At 38.4% G+C, this 20,260-nt stretch overlaps 3 protein-coding genes across 5 annotated transcripts; all 3 read right to left on the reverse strand.

The window, feature by feature from the left end:
• Positions 1-474: 474 nt before the first annotated feature.
• On the reverse strand, positions 475-10,087 carry dnajb2 (DnaJ heat shock protein family (Hsp40) member B2). Of its 2 annotated transcripts, XM_004555504.6 has the most exons (11): positions 9,747-10,073; positions 8,442-8,537; positions 7,945-8,054; positions 7,786-7,839; positions 7,468-7,581; positions 6,858-6,932; positions 6,360-6,492; positions 5,325-5,395; positions 4,186-4,470; positions 902-973; positions 475-769 (listed from the first exon to the last, which is right to left on the reverse strand). In XM_004555504.6, exons 2-10 carry the CDS (start codon positions 8,504-8,506, stop codon positions 945-947), a joined length of 936 nt encoding a protein of 311 aa, XP_004555561.1. In that variant the 5' UTR covers positions 8,507-8,537; positions 9,747-10,073; the 3' UTR covers positions 475-769; positions 902-944. The 2 variants fall into 2 exon arrangements, with proteins under 2 accessions (XP_004555561.1, XP_004555559.1); XM_004555502.6 differs by lacking the exons at positions 475-769; positions 902-973 and having other exon boundaries at positions 1,608-4,470; positions 9,747-10,087.
• Positions 10,088-11,387: 1,300 nt separating this feature from the next.
• On the reverse strand, positions 11,388-14,613 carry LOC106674879 (tubulin alpha chain). The gene is made up of 4 exons (XM_023152631.3): positions 14,454-14,613; positions 13,010-13,232; positions 12,583-12,731; positions 11,388-12,477 (listed from the first exon to the last, which is right to left on the reverse strand). Exons 1-4 carry the CDS (start codon positions 14,454-14,456, stop codon positions 11,500-11,502), a joined length of 1,353 nt encoding a protein of 450 aa, XP_023008399.2. The 5' UTR covers positions 14,457-14,613; the 3' UTR covers positions 11,388-11,499.
• Positions 14,614-15,898: 1,285 nt separating this feature from the next.
• Positions 15,899-18,413, reverse strand: LOC101475061 (tubulin alpha-1A chain-like). Of its 2 annotated transcripts, XM_076875126.1 has the most exons (5): positions 18,333-18,413; positions 17,847-18,069; positions 17,454-17,602; positions 16,422-17,348; positions 15,899-15,928 (listed from the first exon to the last, which is right to left on the reverse strand). In XM_076875126.1, the coding sequence occupies exons 1-5, from the start codon at positions 18,333-18,335 to the stop codon at positions 15,914-15,916; spliced, it is 1,317 nt and encodes a 438-aa protein (XP_076731241.1). In that variant the 5' UTR covers positions 18,336-18,413; the 3' UTR covers positions 15,899-15,913. The 2 variants fall into 2 exon arrangements, with proteins under 2 accessions (XP_076731241.1, XP_014263767.2); XM_014408281.3 differs by lacking the exon at positions 15,899-15,928 and having other exon boundaries at positions 16,359-17,348; positions 18,333-18,350.
• Between the last annotated feature and the right edge of the window lie 1,847 nt (positions 18,414-20,260).

A 20,260-nucleotide genomic window follows, 5' to 3' on the forward strand; every position in this document is an offset into this window, starting at 1 on the left:
AAACAAGATGTGATGAGCTAGAGTGATCTGAGTGAGAAACCAAGGGCCCACCCTACCACCCTACAGTATAGCAGCCTGCTTTATCCCTTTTTTAACATCAACAGACACCATTAACACTTGAAACTAGCAATTCAGATCATTAGAAAAGTTCTTACTATGGTCGCAAATTATAGGAGCAGTATGATCATTTTTCCAAAGACATCAATACAATTGGACATTTTTCTATTAAACCAGAGGTGTCACTCCCTCCTGGCAATTACAAAGAATGCAGTTTGTGTTCCACTTTACTTTTTTGACCCTAAGCTACATCTAAATTTTATATATCTTCTATGGGTTAAAGGGTTTTTATCTTATAACAACAAACACGAGTTAAAGATAAACGTATTACAACTTTTTACCTCAACTTTATGGTTTTATCTTAACTGTTAGACAGCCTTAATCTTGCCACAAAGACGCTACCACAAACTGAGAAAAAAAAGTCAGCAGGAAAATCTTTATTTTCTCTGCTTCATGTGTTTTACAAGAACTTTCTTTTTGCTTTGTGCACTGTTTTCATATTTATTAGAAACATGATGATTTGATGAAGAGATGATTGTAACTACTGTACCTCCTTAGAGTTTTCAGTCTTTTGTTCCACAATGAGCTACATACACACATGCACTCAGAGACACAAACATATTAAATACATATATCTTATAAGTGTCATTCAGCAGGTAGGAGCCATGGTGGGCAGAGATAGAAAAGTGCATCGTGGGATATAATCTTTGACCTGTAAGAATAGATGTACAAGGACAGGTTATACTTAATCAGATATGCAAGTAGGCATCATCTGATCTCATCTACTTGGAGTTTAGGGGGCAGGAGAAGGAATGGGTGCCTCAGATTCACACTGGTTCTTTACCTCAGGGCAGGGCAAGGGCACAGAGCAGCGTGAGCCAATCAGGTTAGGTTGTGAAGGCCTCGAAGTCTGAGTCTGAAACAGGAAGCATGAATCGTAAGAGAAACGAACAAGTATTCAAACTTATGTCCCAACAATATGATACTAGATGTGTTTGCTACATAACAGATGAAAAGTAATGTGTATGTGATCCAGCACATTTAAACATTAACACCAACAAGACTGAATAACCTGATCCAAGGAAGTCGTAAGTGCAGATAAACTAAATTAAAAATACAATAAAATAAAAACACACAACAGTCTATGGGACTTAACTACTGTTTTAGTTTAAAACACAATGACTAATGATGCCCTTGCCCCTGTTACATATCTTATAACAAATGGTGCATTATGCCACTCGCATAATAAGGGCTATACTGAAAATATAAGCTCCTGATCTGAACTTAATCAAGACACACAGAAACAGTTAACCACATACATGTGCAGTTTCCAAATCAGTAAAAGCAGGAAGTAGTTTTTAATGCATGATTCTGTTGTCTTATAATGTTTAAGGGTCCTGAGAACTGAAAATAATCCTTCAGATTTCCATGACTATATAATTATCAAACAGTTATCATACTGTATCATCATTTTGCACTAGCATGAATTTAGTGTAAATTAGTGGAAAATACGTGGCTGCCATATTCTAAAAAAAATAAAATATTCCAAATTATCTTGTGGCACAATCTTTATTCGTTAATTCCTTTTAACAATGTGAAAATAAAAAGAACATCAACATGTGAGTAATCAGTAACAATTAATACAGGCTGATATATTTATTCAAGTTTTCATTTTCCTATTTCACTTTTAGTCTTCGCCGGTGCTGACAGCTATACTTTCAAGTGAAAACAAAACTCATGCAATCTATGATAAATGAGGCACTCGTGAAAAATATGTGTCAATATAAATTACAAACATAAAGCATAAAACACACCAGGGCAAAGGGACACTGCCTGTAATTAGAAACTCATTGAGACAGGCATGTGTCTTTTTTTAATGCATATTACAACATAACACTGGCAGCAGTAATTATTTTAACATCTGCATGATTTGGCACCAGCATGATTTTCTTTTGCTTTCAGCTTTGCCCTGCAGCAACAACCACATTTAAAACATTTCTTAGTGTTGCACTTAAAACATTGGCAGTATCTTCATGTTACTTGAGATCTACGAAAAAGGCATATTTGAGTTTTATGCATGAGCTCCAACACTAACTATCTTCAGTGACTCCGTCCTGTGACTGTCTCACAGACACAAACATGCAGCCCAACAAAATCAATATTTGCGGGACATGAGCTGGATAAACTATTTCAGTTACCATTCACATTAAACCCAACTTTAGTAGCAGCTGACTGATTGTCTAACTGAAATTTAATTGTAGAAAACTAGTCTGTTTATTCCTATTTACTTTTTTCTACTTTCGTTAATTATTAAGACATATAATTTAATCAAAGGTTTTTTGGGGGAACTTTTTAAAAAAAAGTATTTAAGCCTGAAAGCTGGGAAGCAGTGCAGGAGGGAAAGTCATCAAGTCACCCCTAAAGTACAGTGTTTGTAATTTTGCACACAAGGGAGCTCATCTGGAGTTGGCTGAGGTTTAATAATTCGCTCAGGGAGCATGTAAACAAATGTTCTTTGATCATTTAGCTATTATACATCCTGTAACCGGATGCAATAATACAACATTTTTAAAAATCCAGGACAGGTAACACACTGCCGTCACAATCATTGTCACTTTCTTCTTCCTCCAATCACTTGACAACACTCTCAGTCACATCTACTGCAGGAGGACCAAGGAGAATCCAAAAACTGATTTATCTTTATAATTTGTTTATAAAGCTTGGCACGTTTGCATCGATAATGTAAGAATAGCAAACACATAAGTAGTTAACATGTACAAAGACTTAACAATCATTATTTGTAGCTGTTTCAGTCACAATACTGCGATTTGTCCTTTAACTTAATAAAGTGCTTTCCCCAAACTATAATCTAAAATCTGATTACAATTTTAATGCTATTTGGGTAAAAGTGCAGGACCAACATATGATAAACTTGGATTTAATGATACACGAGCACCTCCCTACTTCAACTTTCCAACAACAAGATAGTCAAAGTGTGTGAGCATGTGCTTCACCTAACTACTTATTGCTTCATACTTATTCTGGACATCATAACAAGCTGACTGAGAAACACTGGTCTTCAGTTAAAAGTAGTTTATGTGGCAACCTGGAAATAAACCACAAAAAGTTCTGTGGGCTACCTTTGATTTTCGTGTGGCACAGTTGTGCAACATTCCCACTGCCAGAGAGTCTGAATGAGAAAATTCTATGGCAAGGTCTCAGCTGACTCAAACACAGAAAGAGCTACACAGAACGACATGCACACACAAACACCACCACACACACTCAATTTTAGACCTTCACTGACATAATGTATTCTGAAAAAACTTACACAAACCTCAAAATTCCCAAATATATTCCTAACTCCAGGTTTGGCTTTAAACCTAAACTCAAACCTTAAATTCTAAAAGGCCTTTCAAGCTTTGTTTTAGAGTTACTTAAACTGGTCCTCACAAAAGACTCAATTGTGGCCATATATACAACAGATCTAAATCATCACTTAATTCCAATTCATCAGTCTATGCAAATATCTGGCAAATTCGCGTTCACGAGCAATCCTCCACACCAGCTTGCATCCAAATGCAAAAACAATTTAAATGCCTGTGATAATGTAGAAACGTAACCACAAATCTTATCTTTAGTGTGTTCCTTTGGAGGAATGTGAAGCCTTGTCATCAGTATAGGCACTGTCTCAAAATAAAGATCTGCTTAATTCACATTACATTAGAGCTGGCTGAAGGCAAAACACTGAGGTCAGTATAATAAGGCAACCCAAAGAAAGTAAACCTACAAAAACACATCATTAGGAGACAACACACCCACACTTCTTTTTCTTTTTCACGCTGCAATCACTTTTTATCACAGGTTTAAACTTATCCTCACTGCACTGACTTAGGGGTGTAGTGCTGGCAGTTGTGGATGACTCAGGGGAGGAGCCTAGCTCCACTGTACCCTTTGCCACACTTTTGCATCCATCTCCAGCTACTGAACCCAATTTTATCTCTTTACATTTCTGCCCTGCAACAACCTCTTCCCTGCTTTGTACATTCAAATGCTTTGCCTTAGCAATCCCGCCATCTAAACGGCCCCCAGTTTTGTCACTGACAGCTCTGCCCCCACCCCGAGCACCTGATATGTAGTCGTTAGCAGCAGCTCTCTGCTGGGCTTCCATTTCTGACAGGCTGCATGCCAAAGCCATCTGTAGGTCTTCATCTTCCTCATCATCCTCACTGCCTCCCGCAACCCCGTAGTGGTAGAATGGGGCCGAGCTAAATGAACGATGCGTGGGTGAAGTGTAAGGGCTCAGGCGGGATCTGTCTGACTCAGCGGTTTTGTTCTGGAGTCGTGGCTTTGGAGTGGCCTGCTCCTCTCGTCGGCTCAGCTCCAGAGCAAGGGCCATTTCATCTTCCACACCTTCGATCAAAACAAAAACAACAAGACAGCTGTCTCACTGCACAATCAACACAAAGCAAAAACCTTAGACATAAAGAAAAACACATAACCAAGCAAAAACTTCAGGTCAAGCGGTAATACAAAAACTAAAGCCAAGGTACATATAGTTAAACAAACTAAACCAATAACTAAAACTATGTGAAAAACATTTCCGCAGACTGAAAAAACATGATTAAGACTATAAAAGAAAAAATAAAACTAACTGAAATTATTTTATGAAAAATATCAAGCAAATATCCTTAGTATTTGTTAAACTTGTAAAATTACATTCATCGGTGCTGATGAGGCACTTATGAAGTTATTTATTGAGACTTCGGATGTCTACAAGACTAAGAGTTAATTGCTTTCAAAAGGTTCAGTGTTTTTATTGTAATATCTATACTAATTTTCCTGAAATTTTGCCTTTGGCACATGTCCTCAATTGAATATGATTAAACTAACACTGAAAGTCATAAAAACTAAACTAAAACTAAACCTTGTTAAAAATTAAACTAAACTTAAAAAGCAAACCTACTCTGGGAACTGACTCAAAAAAACCTGAATTAAAAATAACAAAAATATTAAAGATAAGAATAAGATCGATTAAATACAAACTGAAACCTCGTCTGTTTTTTAACACATTTCCCTGCTTGCATTGAAATCTTTTGAATAAGCAGCACTGCATTTTGACACAATTGTGGTTGTATTAGAAAAAGTTGACACTGAATTTGTGTTTTCAGGTTAAAGCAAATAAGCACCAGAAAAAAGTTTGGTTTTTTTTAGTTTTTCTTTTTTTTTTTAATCTCAATTCATTTATTCCGTCAGCATTGTCTCACCATTAATTAGAACACTTTTCAACACACCATCCTCCTCAATCTCTATTCTTTCCTGCCCATTCTCCTTTATCCTGTAGGAAAGACAAATACAGACATAAGTGGAATTATTTAAAAGCCACCACCATTTCTAGTGCCTCTGTGTTTGTGCAAGTGCGTAACCAGTCTTAGGGCTGAAAAATTACAGCCAAAAAATATTTTGATTAACACTATAATCATGATTATCTACCACAATTACTCGCTTTCATTTTAGTGACACAAATACACTGCCACATAAAGATAAGAAGGCTTTCACATCTATGCTTTGGACTGTCTACAAGGCTTGTAGACAGTCCCTTTGATTCATTTCAGAAGAAGAAGAATATAAACTGATAACGAGGGCACTGCTTTCACTTTGACATTGCACTATATTCCTGTTAATTAGGCTTACCCTCTGGCATTTTGCATACAGTGCAAGTTTTACCCCTTTAGAAAAACACAGATCTATAGAGAAACGAAATGAGACTGTGTTGGTATTTCCACTACATCTTTGTGAGCTTAAATAATATGCTGTATGCAATGTACAGCCTCACTTTTATGGATTTCTGAATTGATATTGGACAAGACATGTCATCAACCTCTACAATGCCTTTCAGGCTCTTCATGCAATTTTCATACTGCAGTGTGAATGCTGCATTTTTAGGTAGGTGTACACATTCATTTTGTTGCTTTGTAGTTCCAACACAACTTTATGGTGCCCTTTGCATATGATTTGTTCTTTGCTCTAAATCTAAAGTATTCCCAAACAATAGATGACGATCTGCTTCTAGGGACAATCTATTGAGACAAATACAATTCAAACATGCACATATGCACTGCTCTTATTCAGCAACCACAGTCACATCAAGATAATTCTTAAAACGCTGGAATGTGAAACTGTTTACTGGTGCTAAATTTAATATATTCTTCAATTAATTTTTCACGTTTTGCTTTGAAGATAATACACTTGAATATGTACTTCCTTTGCTGCATAATAGGAATTGATAAGGAATTCCATACTTCTTGGTGGTGGTGCGTTTTCCATTTATGATGCGAGTGGAAGTAGAAACTGATCTAAAGTTGCCCATCCCTCCACCCATGCTGTCCATCCCATCCAGACCACCCAAGGTAGTGGAGAAAGAGGAGAATTCAACTGTAGAGAGTCAAACAATCAAAAAGAGGAGAGGAAAGCAATATTCGTTTTTAATGTATCTAAACCATCTCCTGATATTAATTCTTTTAAGTATTTTTTAAACTAACAAGTGAAACTCTTGATATTAACAATATCAAATATCATTAATCTGGCATTTGTTGATGACATACAACACAAAAAGTTATAACCCCTCTTTCTGTGAGACACTCCTGGCAACCACTGATGATAGAAACAGCTTATAATAGAAGTTTAACTGAGTAGAATTGCATTAATTACCAGTAAAGTAAAGCTGAAAGGAAAAACTACATGGGAAAATCCTCTTCAATCCTCTGCAAACAGTTTACTTATAATATTTACTTCTTTACCTCCTCCTGATGGAAAAGAGAAGAATCGCCCCGGGCTGAGACGAGACGATGAGCTTCCAAATGAGGAGAAGTCATCTGAGTGAGAGACAAAGACGTGCAAGTACATAAAAATACAACAGTAATGGACAATACCTCCCACCCAGTCCATGACGTGCTGGCCAGTCACAGGAGTGCGTTCAGAGACAGACTGAGATTACCCAAATTCACCACTAAATGAAGCAGGAAACAATTCCTGCATGTGGCTATCTGCCTGTACAGCTCTAATGTACAGTACATAGTGCAATAGTTACTCCATTTTGCAGTGAAAATAACAAATAGCAGTTTAGAGGTTTTACTGTTGAGTTTAGAGTAGAATGTCGACCATTTATATTTAATCTCTGTAATATTCTGGATATTTATTATTGAGCTACTCCTCTATATTCAAGCTATTTCTTATATTTGTAACTTTGGAATATATTGTAGCATTTAATTTAGTTCAGTTACAGTAGACCTAAGACAAATTACTCTCATCATATTTTTTTATTTTACGTCTAGACTGAATAAATAAATGTTAGTATTAGTTTCTGAACTAACAGCAGATGAACCCCACCCCAATATATGTTTGACTTACCAAAGAAGCTGGCAAAGGGATCCTGTCCACCAAAGAATTCTCTGAACACCTCATCTGGGCTGCGGAATGTGAAGGTGAAGCCAGGCATTTCTGTAAAGTCTGAGCTGGAGGAACCTGAGAAACCAACATGTCACAGTCAGGAGCGAAAAGGAAAAATTAGGACTAACGTAAAGGAGAAGGAGCAAGTAGGAAGGGTAGGTAATAGTAGTAAGAAAATTACCCAAACACATTTTTTTCTTAAACTGTAGCAATTAGAAGATTGCTAATGATTACTATAATGGATGCAACAATATCACAGATTTTTTTATATATTTATACCTGTGTGTCGCATTCTGTCATTTCCATATCTGTCGTATGCATCACGTTTGCTCTCTGTCGAAAAGGAAAAAATTACCCACGGAAATCAATATCCGTACACATATACATCTACAGTATACCTTGTACATATTAGACCAGTTGTCATCTATGGCGACTTACTGTCAGACAGGACTTCATAGGCCTCAGCGACTTCTTTGAACTTTTTTTCTGCTTCCTCCTTGTTGTCTGGATTTTTGTCAGGATGCCATTTCAAGGCCAATTTCCGGTACCTGAAAACACAAACAACATCAAACATCCATGCTTATATATAAATAACCACACACATAATGAAGTCTAGTTCTTAAACCTCCATCTATGAGATATGAGCTTATTTAGTGACATAATATGATAATACATCTTTGCCCTGAAAAGCAATTTTTTTTGGACTGAAATTAAACTCAAAAAGTTTTTCTAAAGTTTGTAAACTCTTAAAAAATAAACACACAAAAGCACATACTGGCAGTGGCCTCAGTTTTTCAGTGCTTACATAACCTTGCTATCTAAAGTAGGTTTTCACACTTCAAATATATCTTCAGATATATTTTTTTTACTCAAGTGAACTTTTTGTTACTTATGACTATATTTTCTAACACTTGAAATAGTCCCAGGATACTTACGCTTTCTTGATGTCATCCTGAGTGGCTGTTTTGGACACTCCCAAGATGCTATAGTAGTCCACCATGTCACCTCCTGTAACTCCTCAAAACACCACGCTTTGAAAGAAAAATACAAATACGAGTTTTGTTTGGTCAGAAATTAAACCACCAATGTGTGTGGATGTACAGCTTCTGCATCATTTTTAAAAATGCTCCTCTTGACTAAAAAAAACTTTTGTATCTATGGAACCAAGTAGATTTTAAATAATGCTTAATCACCATTGTAGTGGAGGTTATATGAGCTCAATGGATCTATTGGAAACAGTAAAACGACTCTAAAACATGTATTTAGAAGCTGGAAAATTATATCCCCCTAAATTTACTTAAATTATGATTTCACTAAGACAGTGCTGCTCAAACTGTTCAACAGCTGTATTACTGTAGGACTCATGAGTTGAACTACACTGAGTTTAAAGCTACATTAGTTTTAAGAATGCTTTTTAACTTTAGTTAAGTATTATTAATCAGCACTTTAAAGCTAGAATATGACATTAGTGTGGAAGCAGTATGGTTAGTAATGTTTTCATTTTTAACTAAACAATTAGCAACTTGTATGTGATGCATGCATAAAAGGACAGACACTTTAATCTATAGATATTTTAAAGCCAAATACATTCTCTTAACTAGTCTAAAAAAACTCCTTTAGGTCCTTTTATAATATGAAATTTCCAACAAATATATTGAGTTTGAAAGAGTAAATAAAAACCTAATCAGCAGACTTCACTGAATCATAAATTTACCTGTTATAAACTACTTCAGAACGGTCACATGAAAGCATCAAGCCTGTTATCTTTAAAAAAAAAAAAAAAAAAAAAAAAAAAAAAGGATCTTGGCACAGTCAGCTGTTCTATAATAGCCACAGACGACACCCTAACCGAGATGCCAGTCTCATTTGTAATCGTTTCGGGGCTGAAGGGGACTTCCGAACTGAGGTGAAACAACTAAATCTAACTTTCTTTGCCCCTTCAGGATGAGCCATGCACTCATACAAGCCTCATTACTATGTTATTTCTAGCGCCAAGGCATTTGTCAACTGCTGCAGTGCTGACATGACTGCAGGCCTTATAGACGCTTAAATACAGGGACAGATGAACTTGGAGGCACAGGTGCTGTGCTATTCGAGTATTGACATTAGGGCACAATTAACATCATTTGGTATTTCGGTAGCACATCTCCTTTTATGGTAAAGTTGGACATCTGTCATAAATTGCAGCACCTATTTGGATAGGCACAAGTTGTTACGCCTAACCTCGGCAATGGACCTACCTTAGGAGTGTTTTGGCCTAATGAGTGAGCAGTTTAGCCGTCTGTCCACCAGTTTGGAGCGACAATGAATTAGTTGTTATAGCGGTCCTTCTGGACTACACTCCCCCTCTTTTTCTTCTCCTTTGTTGACAGCCGTACAGGCACCTCCCCTGTTTTCGGCCTGTTTCTTCACCGCAAATATTTTCCACCAAGCCAATATGACTGTAACCTAGCGTTAGGGTCTGCGCTGAAGTCCCCACCGAGATAGCATGCGCGCAGTCAGCTGTGTTTGTCCCTAGTGCTCCTCTGCCCCACGCGCTACGTCACCGCGAGCGCATAGAAAAAAATAGAGCGCCTAGAAAATGCCAGCGTTTGGAAACGTCACCGGGCCCGCCCTGCATGCCTCAGCGCCCGCCTGTTGCTCCGTGATAATGCTTTAACCTCTAAACATAAACATATGCCAAAACCTAGAAACTATTTTTTTCTTTTTAAATATAGATCACCCAATCATCGCAGAAATTACTAAATAATTTACAGTCGAGCGGGGAAACGAGGAAACGATTTTACTACAGTCCAGTTGTAATTCTGACATCCCGCTATACTTTATTAGTAGGTAATCATATAGGTAGATTATAGAAATTAGGTTTCCAGTTTAGCACGTGATTAATCGGTAGAGTCATTGATCTGGATCACACAATGAGGACATCATGTAATATCAGAGTTATGTGGACTGCTCAGCTTTGTGTAATCAAACCTCCTAGGCCATGTTATGAATAGTAAAGTGTAGAAGACCGCCTCCTGGTGGGCAGATGGGTACTGCAGGTGGGATGTCAAAGAAAGATCTAGATATTTTTTTAAGTGAATATTGTAAATAAGAGTGAAAAAATATATGAAACTTTTAGGACTTGATATTGGCATTTAAAATAGTTTAATGAATAAATTAGATTCATTTTGTAATTTAAGTTATTTGTTAATCTGATGTCTGTTTTTTGTTAATCTGATCTTTGATGGGGGACCTTGGATCGTAATTGAAGTGGGCTCGACTTCACATCAAATCAGTTTGTTTAGGAGAATAAATTACACAGGAAAATAATTTGGTCCAATATAAGACTATTATGTTGATCGGAGGACATAAAAACTTGAAGGGCAGACAATTTCACCTACACCAACCTCGACTTTTTACCCGTGTCCCTTTGTTTTCACCTGCTGGCCTAAGGAAAAAGTACAGGAAGCAGGAGTAAATCGTAAACACCTACTGGTCACTCAGCTTGGCATGAAGAGAAGCAGGAAACTGAACAGAGCCTGGAATTTCTTTTCTAAAAGTGAAGTGGAGCTGCCCAGAAACATGGGAAGAAAAACAAAAGCAGGATTGTGTATATCAAGTTTAAAAAGAAGTATATGATAAATTATGTAACGTGTCAAAACAGTGTTTCAGATGTCTCTGGATTTGCTAATACTACCTCTCACCATAATGCTGATAAAATATCTTCTTCCACTTTGAAAGCCCGAAACTTGTTAAAAATAAATATGTATAATTGATAACTTCAATTATTAGCATTTGAACTAGAAAAGTACTCAACTATTGCAGTATTACACACTTAAGTTATACAGTTGCTAACATAGCCTGGTTAAGCAGATCAAGAATGTCCACAACTTCACACGACACTTTTATGAGAACTTTTATTGACAATACTGACGAATCACCACATGTGTGGATTTTGGTGGGAATGTGTTACTTTCACAACATTTGGAATGCGTGATGATGTTTGATTCTTCAGTACTCTTCGCCCTCTTCATCCTCCTCTCCCACGCTGTCAGTGCCCACCTCTTCATAATCCTTCTCCAGAGCAGCCATATCTTCTCTGGCCTCTGAGAACTCTCCTTCCTCCATGCCCTCCCCAACATACCAGTGAACAAAGGCTCTCTTGGCATACATCAGGTCAAACTTGTGGTCCAGTCGGGCCCAGGCCTCAGCGATGGCTGTGGTGTTGCTTAGCATGCAGACAGCCCTCTGCACCTTGGCCAGGTCTCCACCAGGAACCACAGTTGGAGGCTGGTAGTTGATACCCACCTTGAAGCCAGTGGGGCACCAGTCCACAAACTGGATGGTGCGTTTGGTCTTGATGGCTGCGATAGCAGAGTTGACATCTTTGGGCACCACATCACCACGATACAGCAGACAGCAGGCCATGTATTTACCATGACGAGGATCACACTTCACCATTTGATTAGCTGGTTCAAAGCAGGCATTGGTGATGTCAGCTACTGACAGCTGCTCATGGTAGGCTTTCTCAGCAGAGATGACAGGGGCATAGGTGGCCAGAGGGAAGTGGATACGGGGGTAGGGCACCAAGTTGGTCTGGAACTCTGTCAGGTCAACATTCAGAGCTCCATCGAAACGAAGTGAGGCTGTAATTGAGGACACAATCTGGCCAATCAGCCTGTTAAGGTTGGTGTAGGTGGGTCTTTCAATGTCAAGGTTCCTGCGGCAGATGTCATAGATGGCCTCATTGTCCACCATGAAGGCACAGTCAGAGTGCTCCAGGGTGGTGTGGGTGGTCAGGATGGAGTTGTACGGCTCCACCACTGCCGTGGAAACCTGGGGGGCTGGGTAAACAGCAAATTCGAGTTTTGATTTTTTCCCATAATCAACAGAGAGCCTCTCCATCAGGAGGGAGGTGAAACCAGAGCCAGTGCCGCCACCAAAAGAGTGGAAGATGAGAAATCCCTGCAGGCCAGTGCACTGATCAGCCTGAAAATGTATTAGTTCATTATTATTAAAACCCTTAAGTCATTTAGTTGAGCAAAATGTTTAATACACTCCAAATCTATAGCTTTGACACTGTCAAAGTCTCACCAGTTTACGTGTCCTGTCCAGGACCAGATCTATGATCTCTTTGCCGATGGTGTAGTGGCCACGGGCATAGTTGTTGGCAGCATCCTCCTTTCCTGTAATCAGCTGCTCAGGGTGGAAAAGCTGACGGTAGGTTCCTGTACGCACCTCATCTGCAAGAAACAGAAAAAAAAAAAAACAAAAAAAAAACGTTAGGAGTGCACGAGCTAGTGTCCTGTATTCTTGCATCAAATTAAGAGGAGTCCCTTTATTTTGCAGACAGTGACAGTTTAGAAATAATAACAAAAACAAAACACAATGACAATTTGCAAGAAAATGAAATTTAACCCAAACATCTGGAGTCTTTTTTGTTTGTTTACATCCATCTTATCAGTTTTCAGATTAGCCATGACAATATATGCAAGTACTTGTTTATTTGCACGTTACTGACCTATGACAGTTGGTTCCAGGTCAACAAAGATTGCTCTGGGGACATGCTTTCCTGCCCCAGTCTCACTGAAGAAGGTGTTGAAGGAGTCATCACCTCCCCCGAGAGTTTTGTCAGAGGGCATCTGTCCATCTGGCTGGATCCCATGTTCCAGGCAGTACAGCTCCCAGCATGCATTGCCCATCTGGGCTCCAGCTTGGCCAACGTGCATAGAAATACACTCACGCTGGGGGAGGGGGAAAAAAAATTAGACAAAGCAAGTTTATGTACACATGAACTGCCTGACACCAGTTATCATATTTTGAACTAGCTATGACTGCTGAAAGGCACAGCAATATCTGGGGCACTTATTTAATGAGTACTAATGGGGGTGGGTGGGCAGGGGGACTTATAGGAGTGTATACTGTTAGAGATCCTTAGTCTACCCCCCATTAATTTACAAGACAATGTTCAATTTGTGAAAAGGAAATACCTCAGTAAGGAGAGAAAGCTTGCTTACTGAAAAGTGTATCAGAACACTAATGTTTAAGCTTTCAGTGGTGCATATAATACAAGCAACGCAGTGTCTGAACTCTGGGTTTTTAACAGTTGAATGGACAGGATATACAGTTAATAACTGCAAGCTCCTCATTTGCCTAAAAGATAGTTTTATAACTTGGGGGAGGGAAAAAAGGCCACATACAATCCTGTATATGGCAAACAGGAAGGTCATGCATCAAGAAGAAAACCTTACCCCCCACCTCTTAATCCTGAATCTCCTCCCTTTCCTCATCCCTCCCCATTTTGTGTCTCCCCTCCCCTATCCTGTCCGGCTCCATAGCGCCGTGTAACGGGAAGAGATGACTGTCTCACCCTCTCTTTCTCTCCACATCCTTCAACCCTAAAATTCTTAACAGCTGCAAAATGGCAGCGAACTAACTCTCACTTGTAGGCCAGACCACTCCTCTTTTTCCCTGTTCATTTTAATCCATCCCCCACTGCCACGATTACCCTGCTCACTACTTTGTAGTTGTGAAAACAGTATCCTGTGCTTGTTTAGGAACTAAAGACTTTATATATTTTCTCTTTTTATACTAAAAGCTCTGCATTGAGGTTTGAAAAGGACAACAGTTCAACTCATTGTCTGATCTGACCTAGATTTCCCAAGAGTACAAAAATGACTTCTCCTTTAGTCAAATGCAAGTACACTAGTGCATTGTTCTCACCGAATTCTCAGACAAGCCCTAAAAAAAAAAAAAAAAAAAAATTCTGTATAAATTTAGCTCAAAAGTATGATCACTTAATATAATCTGATTTTAAGTAAACTCCCACACAACACTGAAGACTTGAAGCATTTAAAAAAAAAAAAAAGCCTGGATATTTAACCCATGCAACAGAAACAAAGGAGTAAGGAGGGGAGAGAGAATGAAAATTTCAAGGCTACGTCATCAGCCAGACAGTTACTCACCATTTTGTCTGCTTGTCCTTCGACCGACGTTGAGGATTCAGACACAAGGCAGAAGTGCAGAAAAAAGGGAGACTCGGAGTTTATATAGAGAAGGATGTGGAGGGGGTAGGCAGGAAATGACAGCAGGCAGCTGTATAGCTCATTTGTGGGAGGGAACAGCAGTTGGGGCGGGGGGGGGGGGGGGGGAAGAGGGAAGTCCCTAATACGTATTTTAATGGCATATCTCCTTACATTTATCTACACAAGATCATTATGAAAAACATTTTTTTCTCACTGTTATATACACCTCACTCCCCTTCTGACTTTCCTGTGTTCTCTTTCCTTTCCCCCGTTTGTTTTCTCTGCATGTCACGTCTCTGTCTGTGTGTGTAGCAGGTGTGGCTCGTTACGTTTCCCAGATCCTCTGTAATCATTGTGCACACCTTTGATCCCATCAGTCCACTAACCAGCAGTCTGTCTGTTGACTATCTATAAGAGTCATTCGCTGTCAGAGCTTTCTAGTAGATATAGTATCCCACATATTTTGTTCTAGTTTAGTTTAGCTTTCTTCACTAATTACTTCTTTGTTTTGTTCTAACTCATATCTCTTTTCTCTGGATCTGTCCACTCATCTAAGCCAGAAAAGCTTCCCTCAACAGCTCTCCTTCAGACACCATCACCAGCCTGTCTACAGTCTTTGCTGCTTCTTCTTCTTCTTCTTTTTTTTAAAAAAAAACAATTTTCCACCTACTTCTTTTTCTCAGTGTGCTTGTGTCTGTTTGCAATGGCACCATTTAGAGTTTCAAAATTAGTTAGATTTTTTTTTAACACATAACTTAAATGAGCTGATTATATTGCAGCATGCAAATACTCCACCCCTACACATTTCTTAACATACATATACACTATAACAAAATCAGTAGACAAGGAGATTGATAATGCTACTTTATGCAGTCATCTGCACCCACACACACACACAAAGACTTGTCTGTGTTGAACCACTAAATAAATAATCATGCGAGATTACGCTAGCAAAATGGAAAGACTGACATGTTTATTTGGGTTATTATATGTAAAAGGAAAATGCTTTAATGGTAACAAAAATAGTGATGATAAGTAAACATTCATACAAACAATCAAGTAAGATAATCCAAAGTTCATCAAATATAATAATATGGAACACAAAGAAACTTCAGTGTGGTGATTACAATAATGTATCACAGATTGTGAAAAGATTAAAAAAGAGAGTTTCCAAGAAATGTAGAGCTCAGTTTTAATGCAGCTTTTCAGCCACTCTGTTTGAATCATAGTGCAGTGATTCATACAAAATGGAACTGGAATTCTATTGTTGCTGCAGGCTATGGTCTGAGTATGAGCTACACAAGCAACACCAGCCAGAGTCCGTCGTTTTTTTTTTTTCTCTTGCGTTCATTCTCAGAGTCACAGCTGAATGGTTTAAAGAAATTGACATAGGAGCCCTTTCATAGCTTGCATTCCTCATGGGAGAGGATAGTGGGGGGAGGTGCAAGAGAGAGAGAGAGAGAGAGAGCGCGTGTTTAAAGCAGGCAGAAACCAGAGAAAGAAACTATCTTAAAACACCAAAAGCACATTGTACTCTTTTGCTATGAATATAAACACTTTTTTAAATGGCACTGTGATAAGAGAAATGTAAAAATGTTTTTGAAATGTTTACATGTTCAACTAAGGTTTTAGATTTGGTTTGATTTGTAAATTTGCCATGGTACTCAGCACACAGTGAAAGATATGTTATTTTGGTCTGTTTTTGTGAAATATGGAGTATTAAAATTGTTCACAATTTGGTCACACAAATTGTAACATTGTTAGTGTAGTCATATTTCTGATACATTTATTTTCACTTCAAAAAAAGCAAAAAGCCACATTTTGAAAACCAGAAGAAAAAAAATTTACTCTGGATTAAAATCAGTATTCTTCTCCCTCTTCATCCTCCCCCACATAGTCAGCACCCACCTCTTCATAATCCTTCTCCAGAGTAGCCATATCTTCTCTGGCCTCTGAGAACTCTCCTTCCTCCATGCCCTCCCCAACATACCAGTGAACAAAGGCTCTCTTGGCATACATCAGGTCAAACTTGTGGTCCAGTCGGGCCCAGGCCTCAGCGATGGCTGTGGTGTTGCTTAGCATGCAGACAGCCCTCTGCACCTTGGCCAGGTCTCCACCAGGAACCACAGTTGGAGGCTGGTAGTTGATACCCACCTTGAAGCCAGTGGGGCACCAGTCCACAAACTGGATGGTGCGTTTGGTCTTGATGGCTGCAATAGCAGAGTTGACATCTTTGGGCACCACATCACCACGATACAGCAGACAGCAGGCCATGTATTTACCATGACGAGGATCACACTTCACCATTTGATTAGCTGGTTCAAAACAGGTGGTGGTGATGTCAGCTACTGACAGCTGCTCGTGGTAGGCTTTCTCAGCAGAGATGACAGGGGCATAGGTGGCCAGAGGGAAGTGGATACGAGGGTAGGGCACCAAGTTGGTCTGGAACTCTGTCAGGTCAACATTCAGAGCTCCATCAAAACGAAGTGAGGCTGTAATTGAGGACACAATCTGGCCAATCAGCCTGTTAAGGTTGGTGTAGGTGGGTCTTTCAATGTCAAGGTTCCTGCGGCAGATGTCATAGATGGCCTCATTGTCCACCATGAAGGCACAGTCGGAGTGCTGCAGGGTGGTGTGGGTGGTCAGGATGGAGTTGTACGGCTCCACCACTGCCGTGGAAACCTGGGGGGCTGGGTAAACAGCAAATTCGAGTTTTGATTTTTTCCCATAATCAACAGAGAGCCTCTCCATCAGGAGGGAGGTGAAACCAGAGCCAGTGCCTCCACCAAAAGAGTGGAAGATGAGAAATCCCTGCAGGCCAGTGCACTGATCAGCCTGAAAATGTATTAGTTCATTATTATTAAAACCCTTAAGTCATTTAGTTGAGCAAAATGTTTAATACACTCCAAATCTATAGCTTTGACACTGTCAAAGTCTCACCAGTTTACGTGTCCTGTCCAGGACCAGATCTATGATCTCTTTGCCGATGGTGTAGTGGCCACGGGCATAGTTGTTGGCAGCGTCCTCCTTTCCTGTAATCAGCTGCTCAGGGTGGAAAAGCTGACGATAGGTTCCTGCACGCACCTCATCTGTACAACAAAACATTGATAGATATTTACTGGATGAGAAATCAAAACATTTACTATTTCTACTTTGGTACAAGAAACCTTTTCGAGGAATAAGAATATGATGGTGTTGTTTAATGAATTGAAATTCTACAAATAGAAATGCAAAAAAACAGTAAACAAATATATAGCTCTGTTTAAAAACATCAATATAGAACATTAAAAACTATCTAGCCTATGTAAAATATCAAATAATACTGGTGCTGACCTATGACAGTTGGTTCCAGGTCAACATAGATTGCTCTGGGAACGTGCTTTCCTGCTCGTGTCTCACTGAAGAATGTGCTGAAGGAGTCATCGCCTCCTCCGACAATTTTGTCCGTGGGCATCTGTCCGTCTGGCTGGATCCCATGTTCCAGGCAGTACAGTTCCCAGCATGCATTACCAATCTGAGCCCCAGCTTGGCCCACATGAATTGAGATACATTCACGCTGCAGAGAGTGAAACTGCTTTACTTCCCACATGTCTACATGAGTGTTATGAAACAAATTATCAAACCCAATTTAAGCTATCATATAGTACACTTATTGTTGGCTTCAGATAATAAAAAAAAACAGCAAGGTTAAGCAAGATTAGGAAACAGATTGTCATGACAATTCAGCTTAATCCTGAAGAATATTCAATGTCTCACAGCTATTCAGAATATAGTAGCATGTTCTTACAATAAGTTTTACACTAGCTAATCATATCTTACCATACTTTTTCTCTTCAAAGTGTCCAAGTATCGGTAACAGGATGTCGTTCCCGAGGCAGCTGTGATACTCTGCTTTATATACCTGTGGCTTAAGGTGTATAGTGATTTGATATGAACTGTAATCAGACCTACTGATGAGACCAAGATAATATCATATACTTGACAGACAATGCAAAAGGAGGTCAACACCCTATTCATTGTGTTAGTCTTTGAGTGGATTGTACAGGTGTGTATGTTTCACAAAGCAGAAGGAAACTCCAGATGAGGGGAAGGTAACCTATAGTTTCAGCTGGCAATTATCATTGTAGTGTTTGCAGTGGCAGCTTATGCGATTTAGCATTTTTTAAAATAAAATAAAAAAACATTATGCTTTGAAATTGTTTTTTTTATATTAATATAAATATTCAGTCAGGGATAAACACAAAGACTGAGAAAATGCTCCTGTCAAAACCTGTGAAGTTTATTTTACTGAATATGAAGTATGGTGCAAATAACTGTTTTTTCACTATTACTGACTTTCCATTGCCATATTGGCAAGTTATAATATCACAGTTTTGATTTTCATGTTTTAAACCACTAACATTATAATGGACAAATATCTTTTTCTGTCTTTACTATTTGCTTTGACTAGCGTCCCAACATTTATAGGATCTGGGCTTGTGAGGCTAATTTGTTGTTTTTATAACTTATTAAAATTTATGTTGATTGCTGAAAGAGTTCTTTCTAAATAAAGTATGCATGATACATGCTCCTATGTTCTTGCTGATTCTTCAACAAGGTGCTAACATAACTTACTGTTCTAGTTGTTTCACTGTATGGATAACAAACATCAGTCAACATATACTGTATATTGTTCAGTTCTGTGATATGTTAAACAAGTTAAACCACTTTCTGGAGCCGCAGGTGCCCACAGTAAGAGCTGAACGCAAAACACATGGAAGTGTTGATTCATTACTTTCAGTGTTTTGTAATAAAACATTAAAGCAACCTGTGGTTGTATTATTCACAAATTCTACATAGAATTGAATAATTATTCTCAGGAGAGAAACTGACAATATTTTTAAAAAGTTAAATAGTTACTAATGTACTAAATGCACTTAGTGGAAGGTCTCTGCACTTTCATATAAACCATGCTGTGTAATTATTTTTTGTCTTGAAAATAATTGTAATAACTATTAACCTGAAGTAAGAGTGATACCGTAGTCTAAACTGCACTATTCATTTTGAGCTCAGTTCCCCTCCTGAGGGAGTGAGACTCACTTACCAAAGGAGTAAATGACGTTTTTGTCATATTCTTTTATATCAATCACACAACAAAGCTCTTTTGTGTTAACAATGCTCAGTGCTATATCATATTAAACTCTATTGTACTATATGCTATGTGTTTTAATGTCTTTTAGACACAATGGTATAGTTTATATAATTTTATAATTAAAGCAGTCTTACATTACATTTTAGTACAGTAAAACATATTGAATGTAAAAAATTCTGAGCATTTAATGCTATTTCTCCACAAGCAGGGATTTCACTGGAAAAACACACATCCTGTTATGTGATTTGTCATCAAGGGTGTTGTATAAAGCTGTGACCCACTTCTATTATTTGAGAGTATAGTTCTCCAATGTCATATAATTAGTTTTTAGACTAGTGGGTCATAACAGTGTTAGGGCTGGGAAAAAATGAGATGACCTTTGCGACCTAGAACAAAGCAGAATGACAGAAACGGATTTAAATAATTTCTATGTTTCTGTGAGGTCTTTATATGTGTAAAAAACAAAGTAAAAGTCAGCATAAATTAACTGTATACTGATTCCTTAGAAGATTACAGTATAATTTAAAAAGGAAAACAAGCATAGCATTAGTGGTATAAAGCTAAAAAAAAAAAAATAAAAAAAAATAAATCATTGGGCATGAATAGCTTATTGTGT

The sequence above is a fragment of the Maylandia zebra genome, linkage group LG16 (genome assembly GCF_041146795.1).
Source record: "Maylandia zebra isolate NMK-2024a linkage group LG16, Mzebra_GT3a, whole genome shotgun sequence".
NCBI classification, from domain to species: domain Eukaryota; kingdom Metazoa; phylum Chordata; class Actinopteri; order Cichliformes; family Cichlidae; genus Maylandia; species Maylandia zebra.

Coding starts and splice junctions, on each gene's coding strand:
- dnajb2 (XM_004555502.6), bottom strand. CDS start 8,506: ATGGTGGACTACTATAGCATCTTGGGAGTGTCCAAAACAGCCACTCAG. Junction 6,933..7,467: donor TCCCTTTGCCAGCTTCTTTG/GTAAGTCAAACA, acceptor TCTCTCACTCAG/ATGACTTCTCCTCATTTGGA. Junction 6,493..6,857: donor CTCTTTTCCATCAGGAGGAG/GTAAAGAAGTAA, acceptor GACTCTCTACAG/TTGAATTCTCCTCTTTCTCC.
- LOC101475061 (XM_014408281.3), bottom strand. Junction 17,603..17,846: donor CCTGGAACCAACTGTCATAG/GTCAGCACCAGT, acceptor TTTGTTGTACAG/ATGAGGTGCGTGCAGGAACC. Junction 17,349..17,453: donor TGGACAGGACACGTAAACTG/GTGAGACTTTGA, acceptor ATACATTTTCAG/GCTGATCAGTGCACTGGCCT.
- LOC106674879 (XM_023152631.3), bottom strand. Junction 12,732..13,009: donor CCTGGAACCAACTGTCATAG/GTCAGTAACGTG, acceptor TGTTTCTTGCAG/ATGAGGTGCGTACAGGAACC. Junction 12,478..12,582: donor TGGACAGGACACGTAAACTG/GTGAGACTTTGA, acceptor ATACATTTTCAG/GCTGATCAGTGCACTGGCCT.